The 20511-nt window shown below is 40.3% G+C and overlaps 2 protein-coding genes and 1 long non-coding RNA gene across 6 annotated transcripts in view; 2 read left to right on the top strand and 1 right to left on the bottom strand.

Moving 5' to 3' along the window:
* The first annotated feature begins 310 nt into the window (after positions 1 to 310).
* On the top strand, positions 311 to 8201 carry LOC117240160 (tubulin polymerization-promoting protein homolog). 2 transcript variants are annotated; one of them, XM_033506062.1, is made up of 5 exons: positions 311 to 510; positions 1774 to 1882; positions 4006 to 4405; positions 4789 to 4921; positions 5537 to 8201. In XM_033506062.1, the coding sequence occupies exons 3-5, from the start codon at positions 4014 to 4016 to the stop codon at positions 5714 to 5716; spliced, it is 705 nt and encodes a 234-aa protein (XP_033361953.1). In that variant the 5' UTR covers positions 311 to 510; positions 1774 to 1882; positions 4006 to 4013; the 3' UTR covers positions 5717 to 8201. The 2 variants fall into 2 exon arrangements, with proteins under 2 accessions (XP_033361953.1, XP_033361952.1); XM_033506061.1 differs by lacking the exon at positions 1774 to 1882 and having other exon boundaries at positions 318 to 510.
* Positions 8202 to 8733: 532 nt separating this feature from the next.
* LOC117240150 (protein TANC2-like) overlaps positions 8734 to 20511 on the bottom strand; it is a 47537-nt gene continuing 35759 nt past the window's right edge. For 2 of the 3 annotated variants that reach the window (XM_033506041.1, XM_033506042.1), the window contains 15 exons: positions 16951 to 17315; positions 16422 to 16542; positions 16115 to 16258; positions 15862 to 16002; positions 14623 to 15252; positions 14183 to 14514; positions 13809 to 14087; positions 13237 to 13680; positions 12920 to 13126; positions 12207 to 12473; positions 11820 to 12115; positions 11237 to 11685; positions 10776 to 11077; positions 10088 to 10507; positions 8734 to 9839 (listed from right to left, as the gene is read on the bottom strand). In XM_033506041.1, coding sequence (XP_033361932.1) covers positions 9537 to 9839; positions 10088 to 10507; positions 10776 to 11077; positions 11237 to 11685; positions 11820 to 12115; positions 12207 to 12473; positions 12920 to 13126; positions 13237 to 13680; positions 13809 to 14087; positions 14183 to 14514; positions 14623 to 15252; positions 15862 to 16002; positions 16115 to 16258; positions 16422 to 16542; positions 16951 to 17315 — 4700 coding nt within the window. In that variant the 3' untranslated portion in view covers positions 8734 to 9536. The remainder of the gene's footprint in view (positions 9840 to 10087; positions 10508 to 10775; positions 11078 to 11236; positions 11686 to 11819; positions 12116 to 12206; positions 12474 to 12919; positions 13127 to 13236; positions 13681 to 13808; positions 14088 to 14182; positions 14515 to 14622; positions 15253 to 15861; positions 16003 to 16114; positions 16259 to 16421; positions 16543 to 16950; positions 17316 to 20511) is intronic. The other variant, XM_033506043.1, reaches the window with a different exon arrangement.
* Positions 17193 to 18477, top strand: LOC117240165. Its single transcript, XR_004494636.1, has 3 exons — positions 17193 to 17317; positions 17486 to 17858; positions 18460 to 18477. It is a non-coding gene; the product is annotated as an uncharacterized LOC117240165 (long non-coding RNA).

Below are 20511 nucleotides of genomic sequence, written 5' to 3' on the forward strand. Positions count from 1 at the left end.
AAAAGTTCCAACATTTGTAGAAACCTATACAGATAGACGTTAATATTATCTATTATTTGTATATTTCTTCGATATTATCGCTGAATATCGCTAATCATATCGCTGAATGAGTACATACATCGCGTACATTAAGCAAACACTCGAGGTTATAGATTATATCGCGATAATTTGCCATTGCAAACAGAGAAACAAGTAATATATTGTATAAAATGAATGATTAATGGACAATGAATAATAAAGATTTTTATGCGTAGAAGAAGAAAGTAGGTGATAGAAGTGGCGAGTATAGTTGAAGGTGTTACTGGTGTAGGTGGGGATGATGTTGGCGGCAGTAGTGGAGGAAGTTCAGTTTCGTTTTCAGTCTCATCCAGGCTGGAATTGCGGCGATGAACGCGACTAAAATACACTAGAAATCCGGTGTTCAACCCGACGAAGTTCAAGAATCAATACAGTGCGTGAATACTCTGAAGGGGTTGCACGGTGGTGTGTGGCAATAAATTAGCTGAAAAGGTGACCACTTCTACTAATCGCCCTAACGCATTATCATCATCAAGTAAAGAAACGGAATTCAATTTATAATCAGTTATTCCAATTATAATCATTTTATTCATATATTTAGCGACGTACAACAGCACAACGTTGTAATTATTAGCATTTTTAACGCCAAATGGTTCGATTGTACATTGGTAATGAGGATAGATAAAATATCAAAGTGTGTCTCGACCAATTTTTCTCTAAACCACTCAGGCCCTTTTAAATAATATCGACACGAATTTCATTCGTTCGGTTTGCTTCCCTTAGTCGAGCGGCGACTCGGCTATTTCGATGCTTGTCGTAATATCGTTGACGTAATGACCAAATATAAAAGCGAATAAGGCATCCCGAGCAGAGATAACGAGCATCGCACAGCTTTTCCAGAATACGAACGAGAACGACATCGACGAACGTTTACTGGCTACAGATAAAGAGAAACGAGTTCGTTTCGTTGTATATGTCGGAATCGCGTGTTTAGTCTGTTATCAAATATAACGATGCAGTCACATAGGAAATTCGCTTGCCAAGAGTCTCGTCCAAGTTGCAACTAGTTTCTATTTATTAACAAAATATACAATTACTGTATATAGAAAATGAATAATAAAGAAACAATTTAGGGAACTCCTAGCGAAAGAAGCGATTTCCTATCTATGCTTTTATTCTTATAAAATTCTTTGGCAATTTTATTTAACAAATACTGAATTACCAAATAACGAAACAATTTAGAAGGCTGTTATAATGGTCGACTTTCGTCAACGTTAACGAGTCAATAATTATTATTACCAGCTTCGTGAAATTTCCCATCTATTTCTCAATTTTATCAGACATCGAGTTTATCGCTAAACTTTAGACAGGCTGAAAATATCACTCACGAGGATTTTAATAGTCTGATCGTTCGACGAGGCGTTTTGTTAGAATGGGACCCCCGCGGGTCTCATTTCGGCTGCAGCCAAGGGTGAAACGCAGTTTCAAAGATATATCGAGAAGGGTGACTGCGTGCTCCGTTGAACGAGGAGATCGATATAACACATGCGCCCTACGGCACAGATTCCTAGCTGAAACCTGCGTTCAACAGCATTTCAGCTTGTACACAAACCGCGGCTCCAGTGTTCTGTATTCTCTGTTCCCTTCCGTCGCCAGTCGGCTCGTTCCTCTCTCGCGATAAATCCTTTCGAGCAAATCAACGTCTTATCAGTCGTATAGATCGATCATTTTCATTAATCGTGACAATTCGTTTAGTCTGCAGAATGATGCAGCAGTGATTACATTTTTGTTCTTCTTCGTCCGGTGCCATTGCGCGTAATTAGGTTCGCTCCTTCGACTTCTACTTCGGGTACTAATTGATACGGTGAGTTCATAATGCAATATTAATATTATTATCTATCTTTTATCGTAGAATGTCTTCGTAGTTCTTGATAGACTGGATTTTTATAGTAAATCGTGTTTTTATAATTATAGGTAAAGAAATGGATTTTAAATAGCGATTTATTTCATATGCGATAAATTTCTAAATATTAATACGAGTTTACTTTGAATATTCGATTTTTCTTTGGATCATGGACTTGGATTGGATATATTTTATTTAGGATCGCTTACTTTGGACATTAGATTTTTCTTTGGATCTTGTATTTTGAATATTTTCTGTACGTTTGCGTATCATAGACATTTTGTACGTTCTCGTACTTTTATTACAGTTTAAGCAGTCTAATCGTTAAAAATTGTTTATTTGGCAGAAAAATCGACGAGAACAAAGGCCAGTGTCATAGAGATTCGTGTCTGTTCCTCACCTTAGTACACAAAATGCGCTCATTCGACACCTGATCGGTATTACTCAATCGCTCCCCGCTTCCTGTTCCTTGCTAATTGCGCTAACACGAATGTCGTCGTAATCTCTATTTATAGTCGTGAAATAACAACGTTTCTCCAGCTTGTTGTTGACCTTCTGCCGTTTGTACCGTTCCCATGCGGGCAAAGACGAATTTACCTGACCATTAACCAAGCAGTAATTAACATTTCGCTGAAATATAAACGAAGTTTCATTGTAAATAAACTGTCGACGATATCGACGAGCATGAAATCAGCGAAATAATTCGTCGCCTTTGAACAAATGGAAAATGAACGATGGATTCAATTAGATTAACGTACGGGTAAGGTTGTTTCCTGAATTGCACGGTGTGTGTAGTTGTTAATAATAAACCGTTAACAAACTGTTATGAACGCGAGAATGTTTGCGGATAGCTTCAGATAAATTACGATTCTATTAGCCTCGCTAATATTAGCTTCGTTTTTCGATACTTTACGGTTTGAGAGAAGCACGTGAAGGTTTTTATTAACTCGATATTTCCATAGAAAGGAACATCGTGTAATAAAAGGTGTACAATGTATCAGAAACTTTTCAAAATTTTTACGTAAGAAATTTTCTATCGATAAGTTATTGATCGATCGACGATTCATCGTTAAATAAATTCAACTTAAGGACAGCTCCGATCATTTTGTCTAGCTACACCATTTAAAGTTACTCTATATTTATGGAGCCTCAAAGTATATCTTCTAGATCTTGTTATATTTAGAAAAAGATACAGATAAAAATGTCCATAATGTTTTATATTTAGAAATGTTTCCCTATTTATACCACTGTATACGAGGTGTATAGGAAAAGTTTGATCGGTAATCAAAGAAATGGGCTACCAAGATATCATTTTCCAAAAGACAAAGTGTTTCATTCCTGTCATTTACACAACGAGGTGTCTTAACTGAAATGACGATAAAACCGAATGATTTATCAGAGAATGCTGCTTCCCTCGGAATATAGAAAGTCAAATAAGAGCTGCAGTCGTTCTATTGTAGTTTTGCCTCCTTTATTCGCAACAATGCCTCGAGACACAATACTGTCTACGTAAAGCAAACCAATATGGAAGAGTACAACTATTCCCGATAGCCGATCGAGTCTCAAAAACCTGTTTCGTCACAGAAATTCTGTATTGATTAACTCAATCGAGAATCATTGTTTGCAACACGTCGATAAGATCGGCTAATGGATTATTCCAAGAGGCGCAACTGGTATCGATTCTATCAACGAAATTGTATTGGATAGATATTAAATAACGAAATTAATAGAACAGATTTCAGAAAGAAGTTTATGTAATCGTGCGTAATTTGCGTGGATTAAGGAACGCTGTTTGATCGCTGATTAGCTCATAAGTGTCAATTTCACCGAGCCGCCTACGAGAATTATGTTAAACCGATAGCTCGCGTTACTTGACCTCAAAACGTCGCCGATATGTCTACCTAGATGTTAATAGCGTGTAGATACATTTAGAGCCGCTGTTTTTTGCTCAAACTTGACCCTGATTCGCTCGCTTTCCATTACACGATGCATTTCTCACGCTGAGTCTACCAAATCGGTGGATCTTCGTTCTAGCGTCAACTGTTTCAAATCATGCATCCCCTAATTTCTTCATGATATTTTAGGCGCAAATATGCAAGCCGAGAAGACGGACAATGAAACTGAGAAAAACGACACGAAGATAGAGCAGAACGATGCTCAGGCGGAGAAAAGCGACGCTGAAGTTGAAACGAAAGCGGAGACGAACGATGCGAGTAAGAAGTCAGCCGAAGAAGCAGTGACTAACAAGGCAGCAAATTTGAAGATCGAAGACGAAAGTGGAAGTTCGGCGCCTAGCAGTCCCAGTGCCACGCAGCCTGCAAGCTTTTTGGCAAGCTTTAAGGCGTTTTCGAAATTCGGTGACCCAAAAAGCGACGGGAAACTGATCACGTTGAGTCAGAGCGACAAATGGATGAAACAAGCGAAGGTGATCGATGGAAAGAAGATCACTACCACTGATACGGGCATTTACTTTAAGAAACACAAGTACGAGAATACCGATGATGGGAATAATAATAATTCATCGATTATTTACCTTTCGAAGCATTTTTTCAGATTAAAAGTCAGATTTCTGAGGAAGAATTTGCTATTCTTATTTTATATATTTTATGTATTTTCTATATGTATTATATATTTGTTATTCAGAAATATTAGTCTTCCAGTATGTGTACGTTAATGTACATTTAGGTTTTACATACGTATGTATGATGTTTTAAAGTAATTTATCTTACGAAGCAATCGTCTAAATGATTATTTGAAAAGATAATTACGAAAAGATATTCATCTTCTTCAATGGTATCGTAGATTTCAACAAAATAATAAACGGATCAGTGTCCGAAATGTTGACGAGGAATTGATTCTGCTTTTAGATCAATGAAATTGGGTATTGAACAGTACAAAGCGTTTTTGGAAGAACTGGCTAAAAATAAGAAGGTTGACTTAGCAGAGATGAAGAAGAAAATGGCCAACTGTGGGCCACCCGGAGTTACCGGTGGTGCTGTAGTAAGTCTCGTACATAAATACGCTTCAGAAATTTCTTCATTCTATAGTCTACTTCTAGAGAAACGACTAACATCGAACACGGTCAGGTTCATAGTTTATAATTTAATCGATGAGAACAAGTTTCTTCGATGGTTTCATAAATGAATCTAAAGCAGCGGTAGTTTGTCCATTTACTTATCGCGACCTTGTTCGTCACGATATCGACATTGAAGATTTACGATATTGCTACACCTGACCTCTGAATATAATTTGTCAGCGATGTGTCTTAAATTCTCGCCTACGTATCATATAATCGTCGAGTAACCTTCTTCTTAATTAGGTCCATCTGTGTTAAACGTCTCGAGAATATGCTGGAAAAATCCATATAGCGATTTTGTTAGAGCTAGATTTTTCATTCCAAGTTTTTATTCTCAAATTGAGTAACGTAGATGAATACGTAAGTAATTTAACGACTTGTTATATCCTTCGATACCACGTAGTTGCAGTTATAAAAGTGAAATTTCCATATCAGAGACAGTAAAAATAGGTTTGCGATATATGTACCATATGTTGCTTTATCATATTGCTTTATGTTGCTTTATTTTTACACTATCTATATAACTAACCATTTTTCAGGCGGGCAAAGCGGCTTCTACAGTGGACAGACTCACAGACGTCAGTAAATACACAGGCTCTCATAAACAACGTTTCGACGAGAGTGGTAAAGGCAAAGGAATCGCTGGTCGGAAGGACCTGCCCGATCAGTCCGGCTATGTGCAGGGCTACCAGAATAAAGACACCTACAAAGCCCACTAGCTTCAGATTCGCGCGCTTCTGCGATGTCTTTGACACTCTGTTGTCCCGTCCACGCACTTCATACGAAACGCTACATGTCGCGTTCTTGCCTCTTCACGTTCCTCGACTGGCACAAGGATCTTCCGTTGCAACCTGTTGACACGCAGACAATCGACATAAGGAACGACGATGATCGGCAAACGCGTTGAGAGCTTTCCTCGATGATACCTTTCGGGCGACCCAACGAGGAATTTCAAGAATTTCGCTCAAGATCGATTTCCTTCGCGACGAACAGCGACTCGGGAAGCTGGTGATGGTTTATTTGGACGATTATGTTATCATAGATGATAATGCAATTTTGCAGGATAGTTTATGAAACATCTGCGAGTTGAGCTATTTTAACGAACATACTTTTTCGTTGCTAATCTTCTGAATGCAATTCCGAAGATATTAGGATATTCATAGATCGTACTGTTCGAATTTTTGATGCTACGCTGTGAACATAGTTTAACGTTATGTGCCTCATTTGCTTTGTACTTTATTTCACGTCAGCCGGCTCGTCGGTCGGAGCTTTTTCGCTTTTCACAGGACCATTTATCGCCCGGTCGTGATGCAATTTCAATGCGACTAATCGTCGCGTTTCTATCATTGCTTCTCTGTACGATTCTCAGTGAATCCAAAGAGCGTGCGATTTTATCGCAATAGGTTCGTTTAAATCGATCATCCAGTTGGGACGATATGAGAACGATATAAATTCTATCCTATTTTCATACTATCGTAGTTACGTTTCGCATGGTTCCGATTTAATATACCTGACTCGCGTTTCTTTTTTCTTGTACATATTGTACAACAGTTCGACAGGGTCGCAAGTACAAATACTATCGCTCGGTTTTCCTTCGTTTATCAAGCGCGTGTTCGATCGAAAGTTGAAAAGCTACTCGTCAAGGCATTAGTTGGCAGATACTCAAACTTCGAAATTTCTTTTCTACGCTGTTCTCGATCGTAGATAGTATATGACACAGCATGGAAACTATAACAGTGTAGATTTACGCTAATGCTAGTCAGAATTAGTCGAAGTTTATCGAGAATTTACGAAAATTACTGGAACGACGAAATCGAAGTTGCAGAGCAAACAATTCTAATTTCTTCTATTAGGTTGAGTAATGAGCTTACGTTGAGCGTTACTACATTCGTATAACATTTATCTACAATCAAGGAATAACTTTTTTATCCTGTTTCTCTATATAAAGATATATATCTTTCATAAAAAGAATTCAAATACGCGTATCTTTACATTCTGCGAACATTTTTGTGATATTCTCCGAAACGTTCTAAAATGCATACGCTAGGCAGAGGCGAACGAACTTATTACCAAACTCAACGCTTAAGTACTCGTACGTGCGCATGTATACTCTCTGCTATCCTTTTCGAGGGTCATCGCGCGGGTTTTTGGTGCAAAGCTACTTTTTTAGGGCCCTCTTACATAATAATTTACTAAATAATAATATTCGTAAATCGACTAGTTACAAGTTTCAAGTTATACGCCATAAATTTCCTTTTCTACAGCTTCATAATTTTTCAAACGTCAAATAAGATAAAAAATTCACCTATAAAAGCTTTCGTTTCTTTTATCAGCAAATTTATTAATATTATACTTGCAATGATATTTATTAGACTGCGATTTTTTATTAAGTAGAGCACTTGTTACAATTTGTAATAGGCGAAACAAATCCCTATATAAATTCTATTTCTTTAAATGTGTTCAGACGAACAGAAATTTGTATAGAAATTCGCAATTCGTGTAATATGGCAGAGTAATTTGTATAATTTGACTAATAACATTGGTTCAAGTGTGTCAGATTGTGAAACCGCATATGTACAACGTGTATATGGTCGACACGAAAGGTTGGAGTATACGATGGAATCGTGATTGCATTAATGTGATTATGCGAATTTCGAGATATTTATGGTTACATACACATTAATCGAATTAAAGTGTACTTAAAAGATGACCGCCTGGCGCGCAATGGCGGTAAGACCAAAATCCGTAACTCTCTCTTGGTACTAATTCTCCGAGATATTTAAATGAAAGTCACCGTTTTCAATTTGGAGGTACGACTGTGGAAGCGAAAAGGTACTTTTTTTTATTAACGGGTATTTAAAGAATATTGGAACAAAAATATTATTTATTCTATGTTACATCCTCAGAAAAATACTGAAAAGATTATCGTTGATTTAATACTGTAATATATTTGTTCTTTGTATTCTTTATATGAAATTTATCTTGAAAAATTCTTTGCAATTTTGTTTTCAATTTAGAAAATCATCTCGCTTTCACAAGAGTGCCATCGTCGTATCTGTAAAGCACTTTACGAGTTCTCTTTAATCGATGAATGTACACTGTACACTTATTTAAGCCATTTAAGGGACAACGTACCTCGATGGATGCTCTTCTAATTTTAGAAGACTTCTGATCATTCGATATAATAAAGGCAAGTTGAAGGAATTTTTCATGCTGTTAGCCACTCTTTCCTAATATTCTTAGAATAAAGTAGGATTATTTAAGTCGATAGAACGTTCGAGTCAAGCTGTGAAATTTGTCTTGCGATTCGAGTTTGAATGTTAAGATGTCGAAGTTTGGTTGACTCAAACAACGCTGCTGTCTTATCGACGTACGAGGGGGACGAAATAACGAACGAGTGTCTTTCAATAAAAAGTTGATTTATTTCGAACCTCTGTGCTCCAAGGCGGAGACGAATAATATCGTAGTTTTGAGTCCGTGTAACATTGTCGCAGACTTCGTCTAATATAAATTCGGACACTATCGATCTTTCGTTTGGATTATAACCGGTTACAGAGGAATAGGTGTAAATTAAATGCTTGGCAAGCGAGTGCATTATAAATACGTCAGCGAGATCGTTGCGTTTCGTACGCGTGGAAAAAAATAGCCATTTTGAATTTAATGGCTGTGTAACATATTTAAAACGCTGGAATATCAGAATTCTCTTTCATGGGCGCATTTCTTTTTTTTCCGTTTACGTATACTTTCTGATATAGTATATTAAAAAGAAAATACTGAAAGAAACAGAGAGGAGGAAATAATTAAATAACTTTGATTTAAATTACAACGACACTAAAAACCAATTTCTCATATGCGTAATATAATACAAATATTTATATATATATTTACTATATATATAGAAAAATGTGTATATATAATATATATATTAAACTCTGTATTCGATTCAACATCGAATTGAACATCGTATAAAAACCCTAACACGGTCATGCAATACAATTGCACAGAGAATAAAGACGAAGAGCTTGTAAATCCTTGCAGATTTTCGAGATTAACCAAGAAAACGCAAGGTGGAGGAATATTTCTTCGAATACGTATAACGTACGCAACGAGTCGTATAAATTAAAAAAAAAAAAAAGGAAAGAAAACGAGATACTTTATTTATTTCGAATTGCTTGCAAACATTTCGAAAGCAAATCTTAAGTTACGACAGTCATCGTATATATCTTTCGTTAAAAAAATCTTGCAGGAATCGTGAGTTTACTTGAGAAAATATCAACTCATAACTTAAATACTTTAAATACTTTTTACTTACTTCGAATTGCTTTCGAACATTTCAAGAACAAATCTTAAACCACAATGGTCATCGTATATCTTTCGTTTAAAAAATCTTCGAGGAATCGCGAGTTCAGTTGAGGAAAGATCAGTTCGTAACTTAAATACGCATGCAAAGCTTCTTGAATTTGCACTATAGTCATTCTCCTCACTAAAGGAGCATTCTTTTTAACAAACCGGAAGTCTTTTACGACAGAAACAGTAATATTACAACTCTGTGAGTGTGTCGACCGAAGCTCGAAGACGAGATCTGTTGGCGGAATCAATCGATCCTTTGCTGGTCCCTACCCCGTCTAGTCTGGAGACTATTTCTTCTCTCAGAGCCACAAGGACGCGTCTATCCTGTCGATTTTGTGGCGGTGCAATCTGTAGTGCCTCTTGAACGTCCGATAATGCGTCTTCCAAGAGGTCTGAATCGACTCGTGCCTTTGCTCTCGCGTAGAATGCTTCGTATGATACTGGGCGAACTTTCAGAGCTTCGTCAGCGAGCTCGATTGCTTCCGCATATTCCTGTTTGGATAAAAGACGAAAACAATTTGATCATAAATTACTTAATTCCATTCTCTAAATTCTCTAAAGATTCTACTCTACATATATCATAATCTTGGAACAACTCCATTCAAAAGCTGCTTTGTTACGATAGGAAAAAAAGGGAAACAAAGTTGCGTAACATTATACGTATATCTATAAATAGCTCAGCTGTACTATGAATGAAAGTATTAGGAAACCTAGTTCGTTCAATATACGCAACTACTCACATTCATCTTGCGCTTGCATCGACTGAGGTTGAGCAAGAAATTCAGCCGAAGTTGCGCAAACGTCTGCAGTTGCAGCATCATGTGACCCTGCTCCTGCCCCTGGCAGTCCTCTTCCGGCGATGCTGGGAACTTTCGAAGAGCGTACGCGTATCTGTGCGATGCTTCTTTCAATCTATTCTTTCGATACAGCACGTTTCCATCCTCGAGAAGTTTGTTCAATAAAATTAATAGGACGTCGGGTTTTCCAGCGGCCATTGCCCAAGTGGCGGGGCCCAATTTTGCCCCGCGGCGGAGGAAACACTGCACCACCGGTATGTTTCGACATCCGATCGCTCGGTCCAAAGGTCGCATTCCGTGCAGATCGACGTGCTCGACCGCTGCTCCTTTCTCGAGCAACAATTGCACGAGCTTTGGATTGCCCTGGGAAAATATTGATCGCGACATTACGGAATTGTGAGTTTTCAAATCCCTATCCGATAATAATAAATCGCAATGTAGCTAATAGATCGGCAGTTTAACAAATTTTACGTCTTTTTTTCGATATTCCATTTTTCTTCGGATTCTTTGCATTCGATATTTTACATATATTAGATATTATCCGCGCGACGTTGCAATATCTGTACACTTTGAAATACCATTCCCACAAATGTATAAACGTAGATAACAGATAAATGTGAAATAATCTTACCTGGAAAGCAGCCAAGTCCAGAGGAGTTCTCCCAGTATTATCATTAGTGTTCACATCAGCGCCATGATCAATCAGATTCTGTACAGCAGCTAGTCTTCCTCTTACGCAAGCCCAGCAGAGAGCAGTCAGACCTTCCTTATCTCTGCTTTCCAACACGGAACCCTTGTCCAAAAATAATTCGATTAAATTTGTGTGACCTTCCGAGGCAGCTAACATTAACGCGGTGCGACCAGCTGGATCCCGTTGGTCCAGAAGAGATGCCGCATCATCCAGAATGGCATCGGTGCTACTTGAGAGCGTCCCTGTAATCGTATCATCAAAATTATTTCCTTCGAGTGAAAAATCTATCTGGCCAGAAACTTCCGCGCGTTATTATATCCTTCGATGTTACAAACATTCAATCGAGTCGAATATGGCTGAAGAAAAACGTAACAGAATTAAGAATAATTTTTGATATTAACCTTGCAGAAGTCTTTCAGCTGTACCCCAGTGTCCTTCTCTCGCAGCCAGCATCAGAGGTGACAATCCCTTCGCGTTCACAGCAGTTGGACTTGCTCCTCGAGCCAGTAACGCCGATACAGTAATGGTAGAACCATTTGCAGCAGCAATAGTTAAAGCAGTCTCTCCTATCAAAGTGTCAGGCCGATCCACGATCACTTCGGCCATGTCTAATAAATATTCGACAATGGACTCGTGGCCTTGAGCCGCTGCAGCAACCACAGCTTGTTGAGCAGCTTCCTCTCTGCCTATTTCTTGCGAACCTTCGATTTCGCTTACGTTGGTTGGAATTACCCAATCGCAGGCTAAGAGATAACCAACCACTGATAATCTTCCGTATCTCGCCGCGTGAACCAAAGGACACTGTCCTGCCATGTCCGTGTGGCCTAGCGAAGCTCCAGCAGCGGCTAACCTAAATCAGGGTTTGGATCTTTTATTGTACTCTCTGTACGGATCTTTAGTATGAATTTTTGTATAACTATTATTACATTCGTACCATCCTATACGTGATCGAAAATCATACTAAATTATTCGCACTTAGCTTACCTTCTGACAACATCGCAATGACCACGAGCAGCGGCCAACGAGAGTGCCGTGCAGCCCTGGCTGTTTGTTAATTCAACATCAGCTCCAAACTCCAACAGCAAAGAAACCATTTCCACTGAACCCTCATGGGCGTACATACAAAGGGCTGGAGCGTTGCCCAGGTATTCGGTGACATGATTCGGAGATGCTCCTGCCAGCAAAAGCAACCTCGACACCTTAACGTTCGGGCTGTAAATATTCCTCAGCGTACACAACGCCGAAGAGACGCATTCCGTGGACGATGCTAACCAGATGGCCTAATCAAAGGTACAAAAGTGGCAGATTTCTTAATCGATTCTATCGTAACGGATCGTTGTAACAAATGCAAATGTGAGAACAGGTGGTTACCTGTAGATCGCGCGAAGGCCAACACGGAGCAACGCCTCTGTAAACGTGCGCCTTGAGTATGTGATGACCTAATTCGAGGGCTTTATCACCGTCTAGCGGTGCCTGAAGGCGGGACAACCTGTATGCAATGGCTGCATGGCCGAGCCTCAGATCGCAGAGGAACTTGGTCGATTCGCCCTCATCTCTTCTCATCAACCATTCTCTGAACGACGGATGGAAGAACATGTAGGTGTTATCCAGACGTTTCACGAGGAATCCAGAGAGCATCTGATAGCAAGAGATGGAGAGGTTGTCGTATAACGAATGGGCGGGTTGTGATTCAGTAAGAGAGCATTGGATCGTTGTAGAGAATAAACATTCTCCCGTACAATTAAGTAATTCTTACAAAAGAGTGACGATCAATGTTCGATATGATTATTTTACTTACATATCTTTCCATTTTTTACAAAAAAATATTAAGGTACTCTGGTTGAAAGTTGCTCAGTTGATTATTTGAAAAGGTATTTAACTCGTATAATATATCCTTTGCGACACAGCAAAAAGTAATTGCACAAGTATACAAAGAGTATATTATAAGAGATTTGTCTCGTTATGACGAAGAAGAGACTTACGTGGTCCACTCAAAGGCAGCAACAGCAAATGACGAATAATTTTATTATAGAATTCGTTTTCCGGTTGTTACAAAATTTATCTCGTTTATAAGAGAAACTTACTTTGAATCTCTGCAGAAAATCCTCCCATGAAACGAAGTGGTTCGTGTTCAGAGAGTTCACCGAGTAGAAGATTTCTGGTAAAGTCAGAGGATATAAAGCAGCCAAACAGACGCCTAATAGAGGTTGAACCTTGTCAAAAGATGTCGCTGTAGGGAACCTGAGGTTGAAGTGTAGTTGGAAAATCTGCGCTAAAGAAACTGGCAGTACCTGAAACACAAATTCCAAACTTATGTTCCAATGTTGTTCTTGATCAATAAAAAAAAGAAAAAAAGAAGAAGATAAAATTGAGATACATCGGCAGATAAGATTTTATTCACCTTGTAGCTGGCAGACTTTGCCACCAAGTGACCACTCTCGATAAGATCAAGCGTCAGTTTTGCGAAGAGAAAGCTGCCTCTGGCTAACGCGAGCAGATGCGAGGCAAATCTCGTTTGATTCGCGCTGCACGACGATTCTGCCTTTCCATTCACCGATGCTGTGACGTTCGTCTGGATCGCAGGACTTTGAGCTAATCTGTATCCAATATAGTCGGATAGATCCCTGGTTACGTTGCTTCCGGTGTTATCATTGGCACCTCTGTCTAGGGACACTCTGGTGTAAGGTAGCTGTTTGGCGCATTCAAGTAGTTGCGTTCTTACTGTGCAGACGATTTTTAACCAGCTAGGAAAATTGGGAGCGTGCCTCGTTAGAAAAGACGCTATTGTGTCGCCTCGGTCTGGTCTGTGGTATTCTGCTTCGCACACGGCGTCGATTAATATCACCTGATAACACAACGTTATACCTTTTACATGTTAAAAATACTATCTTCTTTTTCATCAAAGAAAACATACATCGCTTTGCGATTAAAACTGTTCTACAACTAGCCTCATAAAAAAAGTCTTTTGCTTACCATATTGGTGTCAGGCAGTCTATTAGTTTTCTTCAACGTCAACAAAGGTTCGATAATACCCCTTGACAGCGCGAGATCTGGATCGACAGTGCACTCCCTTTGTGACAAAGACCCCTGTATATGGGGTTCGGAGAGCAAATACTCCCTATAGGATATGAGTTGGGGAGCTTGGCATAATTGTGCAGCCAAAGAATGGATCAGGTCTGGTACCAAACAGGTACTGTTATTATCCGCTTGACAGAAATGATACGCTACTACGTGTGACGCTAATTCTCGAACCTGAAGAACAGAATTTTTACCAATTATTTATCGAGTTCTACCAATTGTTTGTTTGCTATCCATAAAAAGAAAGGAAATTACAAATTTTCATGTACCTTCTCATTAGTATAACGAATACTAGCGTGTAAAGTTGAGGTACATCCAATTCTCTCTTTTTCATCGGCTTCTTCGCTGATCTCCGAGGGAAGAGGCTGCTCGCGTCTCCTTCCAAAGCAACTATGTTCCACCAATTGTAAAACTAGCGCAGTCTTTCCCGTTCCAGGGGATCCAGAAATCAAAACTCCAGGACTGGACCCGTTCACCACCGATTCTAGTTCTTGCAGTAGCCATTGGCGACCGGTGAACAGTGGATCAGCTTCTAATAGAGGTACTTCGAAGAATAAGGGCTTCAGCGTCAATTGCGTTGCGTGGTGTTGTATGAAGCGTACTAAAAAAGAAATAACTTTGTTTTATTCCCAAGTTTTATTCGAGGCTCGTTCAAAGAATTTATTCTTATCTCTGCTTCAAAGTTCCAATTCGTGCTTCCAAAACTTACGTTTCGTGTCGACGGCGCCCTTAATGTTCCCAGCCCTGGCCGATCTCCTGGCGCAGGAACGTCTATTCTTAAATTGGCCAAGTTCATCACTCTGGCCAGGTTGCGAGGCGTTCACGGAATGTCTTCTAGGGGTAAGGGGGCTTGAGCTGCCATTTGACAAGCCCGAAACGGAGACAGACATGGACATCGACATAGACGTAGATGCAGAAATCGACGTAGAAATGGAAGCCAAGCTTCCAGCACTGTCACAGTCTCTGGACTTGCTCTTCCCTTTGACCTTTGTCTTAGGCTTAATTGGACACCTCAAGGCTGCAGCAGCTTCAGCTTCGCTGGACGTTCCAGTCAAAGTAGAGACTGGACTCGTATTCGTAGAGGCTAGAGTTTGAGTTTCGAAGCTGGTCAGACTGCTAAACGAAGCTGCTGAACTATCATGACCCTGAATAGGGATCCTGGATTGGCATGCACCTGTACTGGAACGATTGGAAACACCAGGTAGATCTGTTGTGTCTACACTGCTGCTTGCTCGAGTGTGATTTGAGCCAAGAAGGAGACCTAGCCTCATGTGGAGGTCCGATTGGGATGACTTTCTCGTCTTGGAGGACAACGGTTTCACGCAACCTCCTTCATCGTCTGAGGAAAGAAAGAAACATTTGGTTGTTAGATGGAGTGAATGATGGTTGAGTAGGAAGAACGATGCATAAATAAAAACCACATGGGAACACGTGTTTTCAAGATGCAGAATCCACTAGATACTGGTTTCATCTCCGTATTGAATTTTATCGCAGTTAATTCTCAATTAGTGTGACGCAGAATCAAATTGGCGATGGTAAATAATAAAAATAAATAATAAGTTCTTTAAATAGCTTAATTATGTCTAATTATATGTATCGATAATTTAATCTACGTCACACCCATAAAAAATCTCGACCACTCCTCTGCGAAGATTTGTTTACTTTTTTTCTGTTTTTGTCGCACTAAACGTGTCCAATCTGAAAGGGGAGCAATTCGTGCTACAAACACACCACGCGATGTTGTCGAACTAAATCGACGTTTCGTGCATGCTTCAAACTCTGCTAGTGTTCTACCGGAAGTGTGAGGGAGGATAGGAAAGTGCCAGTGGGTACCAAGAAATTACTGGATAGTGAAACGAGTGTCAATCGAGCAGCCTGTGCATATACGTTTCATCGATTCTAAACGCGCGAGAAGATGCACACTCGGTTTCTAAAGCGTTCTCCCTGCCTGTGACTTTGATCCTCGGGTCGATGAGCTGGTTCAGCCCATCGTTTGCCGTCCCTTGACTGTTGCTCCACAACGATTTGATTTTCCCCAGCACTACACCCGGCCATCGAGACTTCCCCTCCCAAGAAGAGGCCATCCAAGCTACACCCATGTTGGTTTATCATTAATAATAAAGGAAGCTTCCTCCCTATTGTGTTACACGGTTATCCATTTTATTAGTAGTTGTTAAGTATGATTTAAAGTCGAATGTTACCTGACAAGGCGGAAGGATTGTCGTTTGCGACTGGTTCTGGCGACGATGTTCCTCGTCTGGATGATCTTTGGGGAACGAACGAGCTCCTGAGGACCTTTGGGTTTAGAAAGAACCTCTTTCTTTGATTCGGTGGGGTTGGACAACCTGTAATGAAGATCTTTCATTATATCTTGTGTTTATCGATTTATTAGACCGACTGAATTGAAAAATTCTGTTGGTTTTGTTCCTTGAAAGAAATCGAAGAAATCAGAACGTAATATATTTTAATATGCATTAATATTAATTCAAAATATATTGATCTACATACTCTGCGTCATCATCTGAAGCTTCTGTCGACCTTGCGACGAAGACTCCGGAAGTGCCGGCGGCTTGTTCTTCAAACCCTTAGCCATCGCCATAGAAGAGACACTTTCATCCCTCTCTTCTTGCTGAACAAAACGAACCAAACGAAAGGACCACTAATTAATCTTCACTTTTTCTTCGACCAATCCAAAACTAGAGTTCTAATTCCAATTTTTTCTGAATACCGAACGCTTTACATTTTGTGACTATACATAAAGTTTTCTACAACTATGAAACGAACGATCCATTCGTTAAAAACTTGTCTGAAAACGTTGCGTATTGGAAGAAGATAGTTTCTAAACAACATTCTAATCGACGTCGTTTCTTTCTAGAATTTACTCGAATGCAATCAACCAGAGGGAACAACATCGAACAATAGCGAGCAAATGACCTAGACATTCCAATGGTAGAGAGGTATGTTTCAAGGAATCGAGCATCCGCGTAAGAAAGTGTTACTCGACTCGATTCCAAGGGGACGATGACAATATGCTTACGTGCATGATTCTTGAAGGAAGATTGGCTCTCGTGGTGACTTTCGTACGAGGTCTGGGGCTACCACAGAGAGAGTTCACCGTTGATGACTCATCGATCCAGCCATCCGTGGGCGCGAGGATGGACATGGGCCCCGAGAAGTCGGTAAACCCCTCCCTGAAGGGTCCCTCGTCGTCGTCGTTGAAGTCGGCTCGAAGGCAAAGTGGACAAGCTTCGCTGCGAAACAAGCAGGAATAGCAACGTTCGTGACCGCAAGAATCGATCAATCGACGTTTCTTCCCTTTGTCGAATGGCATCTCGCAGGATGGACAGGTTGATCCACCTAACATACCCGTGGACTCCACCAGTGCTCGAATCTGGGCCAGATCTGTAAGAAAATTTACTCATTTGGTACAACGCGTACATTACTACTAAATATGTTACATGTGTATTACTATACATATCCAAAGAGATCGAATCAATTTTATAAGGGATGAAATTTTATCATAGTATAAATAATATCGAAACAATCATGCGTTACTATTGCTTTAACGCTAGGTGGAATCTAGAACTCTAAAATCAGCAACAAATCGTGTAACCGGAATGCAAACTGTATCCTATCTCCATCAAATCTAAATTCTCACGTTATCGTCTACGATATGATCCTGGGAGTGAAACGTTTCCCCCAAGAAGACGCAGACGTTCCCTAAGAAGAACTGTAATAACAGTAAAAACGCTTGTTAACCATTTTCGTGCGTGGTTCGAGAATAGGAGGAAGGGGAAGCGAAACGGAAAAAAACGGTACGTCGAAGAGGCCGCGACTTCCTTGTGAGACGCAGATCGATGTTCCACTTAACAACGAGTTCGCGAGTTTGACAGCCAGAGAGACCATCTGTCACGAAGAATCTGCACAGGGCATACCGGTATCTCGGTTAGTAGAGACACGTCGTGTGTCAGGGAAGCGGTGCGGTTCGTTCATCGATAATGGATAAACGAGCCGTGGCCGGGAAGGCGCCATATACTTAAAGGATTCTAGAAAGTGAGGTCAAGAGAAGAAGACCTCCTCGCGTGCCCTCTCCTTCGTCTTTTTCATTCTTGCTGCGTGTGTACACGAAGCACACGCGGAACCTGCTGGCGCTTCTATTCCTGATCCTCGATCGATTCCATGTAGCATTGGCTCGTGTGCCGTACCTTGTACCGTACGTCATATACCATGAAATTTATGGCAGCGCCAGGTTAATGGTTCCGATGGATCCTTTCCACGACAGGCAAAATTATGTTTATGTTCGTATCGAAGTTTGTTCTTCTCGATCGGCTCGTTGGTACTCTTAGTGCAAGAGTTATAGCGAGATTGTAAGATTGATCGAGCGTTAATGTTTTTGTACTTTAAGAATTGAAACAGTAATTCGGAATATAAGAATTCGATCTGATTCGGGAGACTGTACAGCGTTAATTTAAAATTGTCTCTTTCTTGGTATGTATGTCTCTTCCTAGTATGTATATTGAAACAAAATTTTTGCTACTTTTTACAGCTACCGTAAATCAATCGGCGTGTCTTCCTAATCCTTTGATTCACAATCTTATTATATACTTACTATCAGGAGTACCAAGAGGACCATAAGGATTTTAGTGGCGATTCGACGTTCACGAAGAAGAGGTAGAAAACTCAGGATGCGTTGAACGGGTCAAGCTATGCAAATTGTAGATTAATACGATCATGGTGAGCAGTTGAGGCAGTTAATACGTGGGCGGTACTGTTGCGATCACTCTGTGTAATTGAACAGTTAGGGGCGAGAATGCAGCGAATCTAGGTCCATTAAATGGCACAATGGTCTATGTTCCGAGAAACATGAAGATTTTTTGCTTAACCTCTCGTCCTATGACCTTTTAGCGCCTGAGCGAACTACGCTCGCTACATATTACAAGAACCTACTTGTTACTTGGAAAGAGTTAATAGAGTTCTTTTGAGAAGTATTGAAAATGTCACGGTACCAATATTAAAAGAACATATTATGGAGAAACAGCAACTGATGGCTGTCTATAGATTCCAGCGCCCGTTAAAGTCTCTCCCAAGAGAACCAAACCTATAAACGACGTTTCCCCAGTCATGTTGGTGGTACGACGGTTCATTCACATATACCGTAATCCAGGACAACCTCTTGCCAATCTAAAGGCAACCTCTGGCAGTTGACCGAGTAGCTCGAGTCGAAGCGTGATTTCGCGGGTTACACAGATGGAATGACGCGGCGAACGTTGAAAGAAGGAAGTAATTCGGGTCGCACGACCCTTTATCCCGGTAAGTCCACGTCGAGGCAGGTGCAACACACCGCCTGGGTTACCGTAAGCTGGGTCAACGCACCCAGCAGAGACGCAGAAAGAGAGAGAGAGAAAGAGAAAGAGAGAGAGAGGATCGCACAGTCGCTTCCACGGTAAACTCGTACAACGATGTCGTTTTCTCCGGAGGCATCACTGACTCACGCGTTTCCGCCGCGTGTATATCCAGTTTCCATCCTCTCCGCATCGGCAGTTCTCGCGAGATTTATAGACAGAAAGAGAGGAGTTCCGAGAGCCGAGGAGAAGTCGAAGGTCGAGGAAACGTCCATAAGATGTACACTTTTTCCTTTCTTCCGTCTGGCGATTTCTTCTCCGTTTCTGGCTATGTATATTTAATTAATGGTGATCTAGTGTCTCGTTAATTGCGCTGGCTGTCTTGGCGTACAAGTTATACCCATTAGATTGGCGCATATTAAACTTCGTTTTAACACCACTTGGTTTATTTGAAATATTATATATTTAATCGATAATTTGCAGATGATTCAATACACTTTCTCAATAATATACCACGTTACGTTATTTGAAATTTATATATAAACTGCGGATTACAAACGCTAATTTTTTATTTACGTTAAAATTTACTACTATTCCATATCATGTTGTTTTGACAAATAAACTGATTTGAAATCTGTCGTTTCTTCTTTACGAACAGTATATCTCCCAACGCTTTTGTGCACCGATCGAAAACAACTCGATAAATAAAACATCCTAGCGACTTTTTTCTCCAACGAAGACACGTCGATTAGTCGAACAAGGACGACTAAACACGTTTTTCCTGGACGTTTACGAGACGAACGACACAGATTCGTTCCGTGATCCTTTTTTTTCATTCGCTTCTGCTATCGCAGATTAAGCGAGAACAGCAGTTTTTGTCGGTGCTCGAAGAAGAAACTCGATCGACGGAGGCGCTCTCGGGTATATTAAGTCCACGTTTTTTCCGTTTAGCGACGATAGTCACGATCTAGACACGTTTTACTTGCTGACATTTTGTATTGTAATTTAATGGTCTTCTTCGGCTCGTCGATTTTTTACTCGCCCCTGCACCCGCTCGATCTAACAAGGTGAGAACGAGCATCGTGGTTGAACATAGGAGAGAACTCGGTGCGCCGCGACCCGTATAAATCCGGCATCTATTATTCCCACGTTTCCTAGACCGTGACGGTTCTTCGAAACATCAAAAGGCTCGATCGAGTAGGAGTTCTCTCGGAGCTTTGTGAATGCTTCTTGTTTTTTTTTTTTTTTCCTTTTTC

Source organism: Bombus vosnesenskii, unplaced genomic scaffold (genome assembly GCF_011952255.1).
Source record: "Bombus vosnesenskii isolate JDL3184/JDL3185 unplaced genomic scaffold, Bvos_JDL3184-5_v1.1 scf7180000014579, whole genome shotgun sequence".
Classification (NCBI taxonomy): Eukaryota; Metazoa; Arthropoda; class Insecta; order Hymenoptera; family Apidae; genus Bombus; species Bombus vosnesenskii.

Excerpts from the sequence above, each read along its gene's own strand:
- LOC117240160 (XM_033506062.1), top strand. The coding sequence starts at position 4,014 with ATGCAAGCCGAGAAGACGGACAATGAAACTGAGAAAAACGACACGAAG. Across the intron at positions 4,406-4,788 it reads ATTTACTTTAAGAAACACAA|ATCAATGAAATTGGGTATTG; the intron begins GTACGAGAATAC and ends TTCTGCTTTTAG. Across the intron at positions 4,922-5,536 it reads GAGTTACCGGTGGTGCTGTA|GCGGGCAAAGCGGCTTCTAC; the intron begins GTAAGTCTCGTA and ends ACCATTTTTCAG.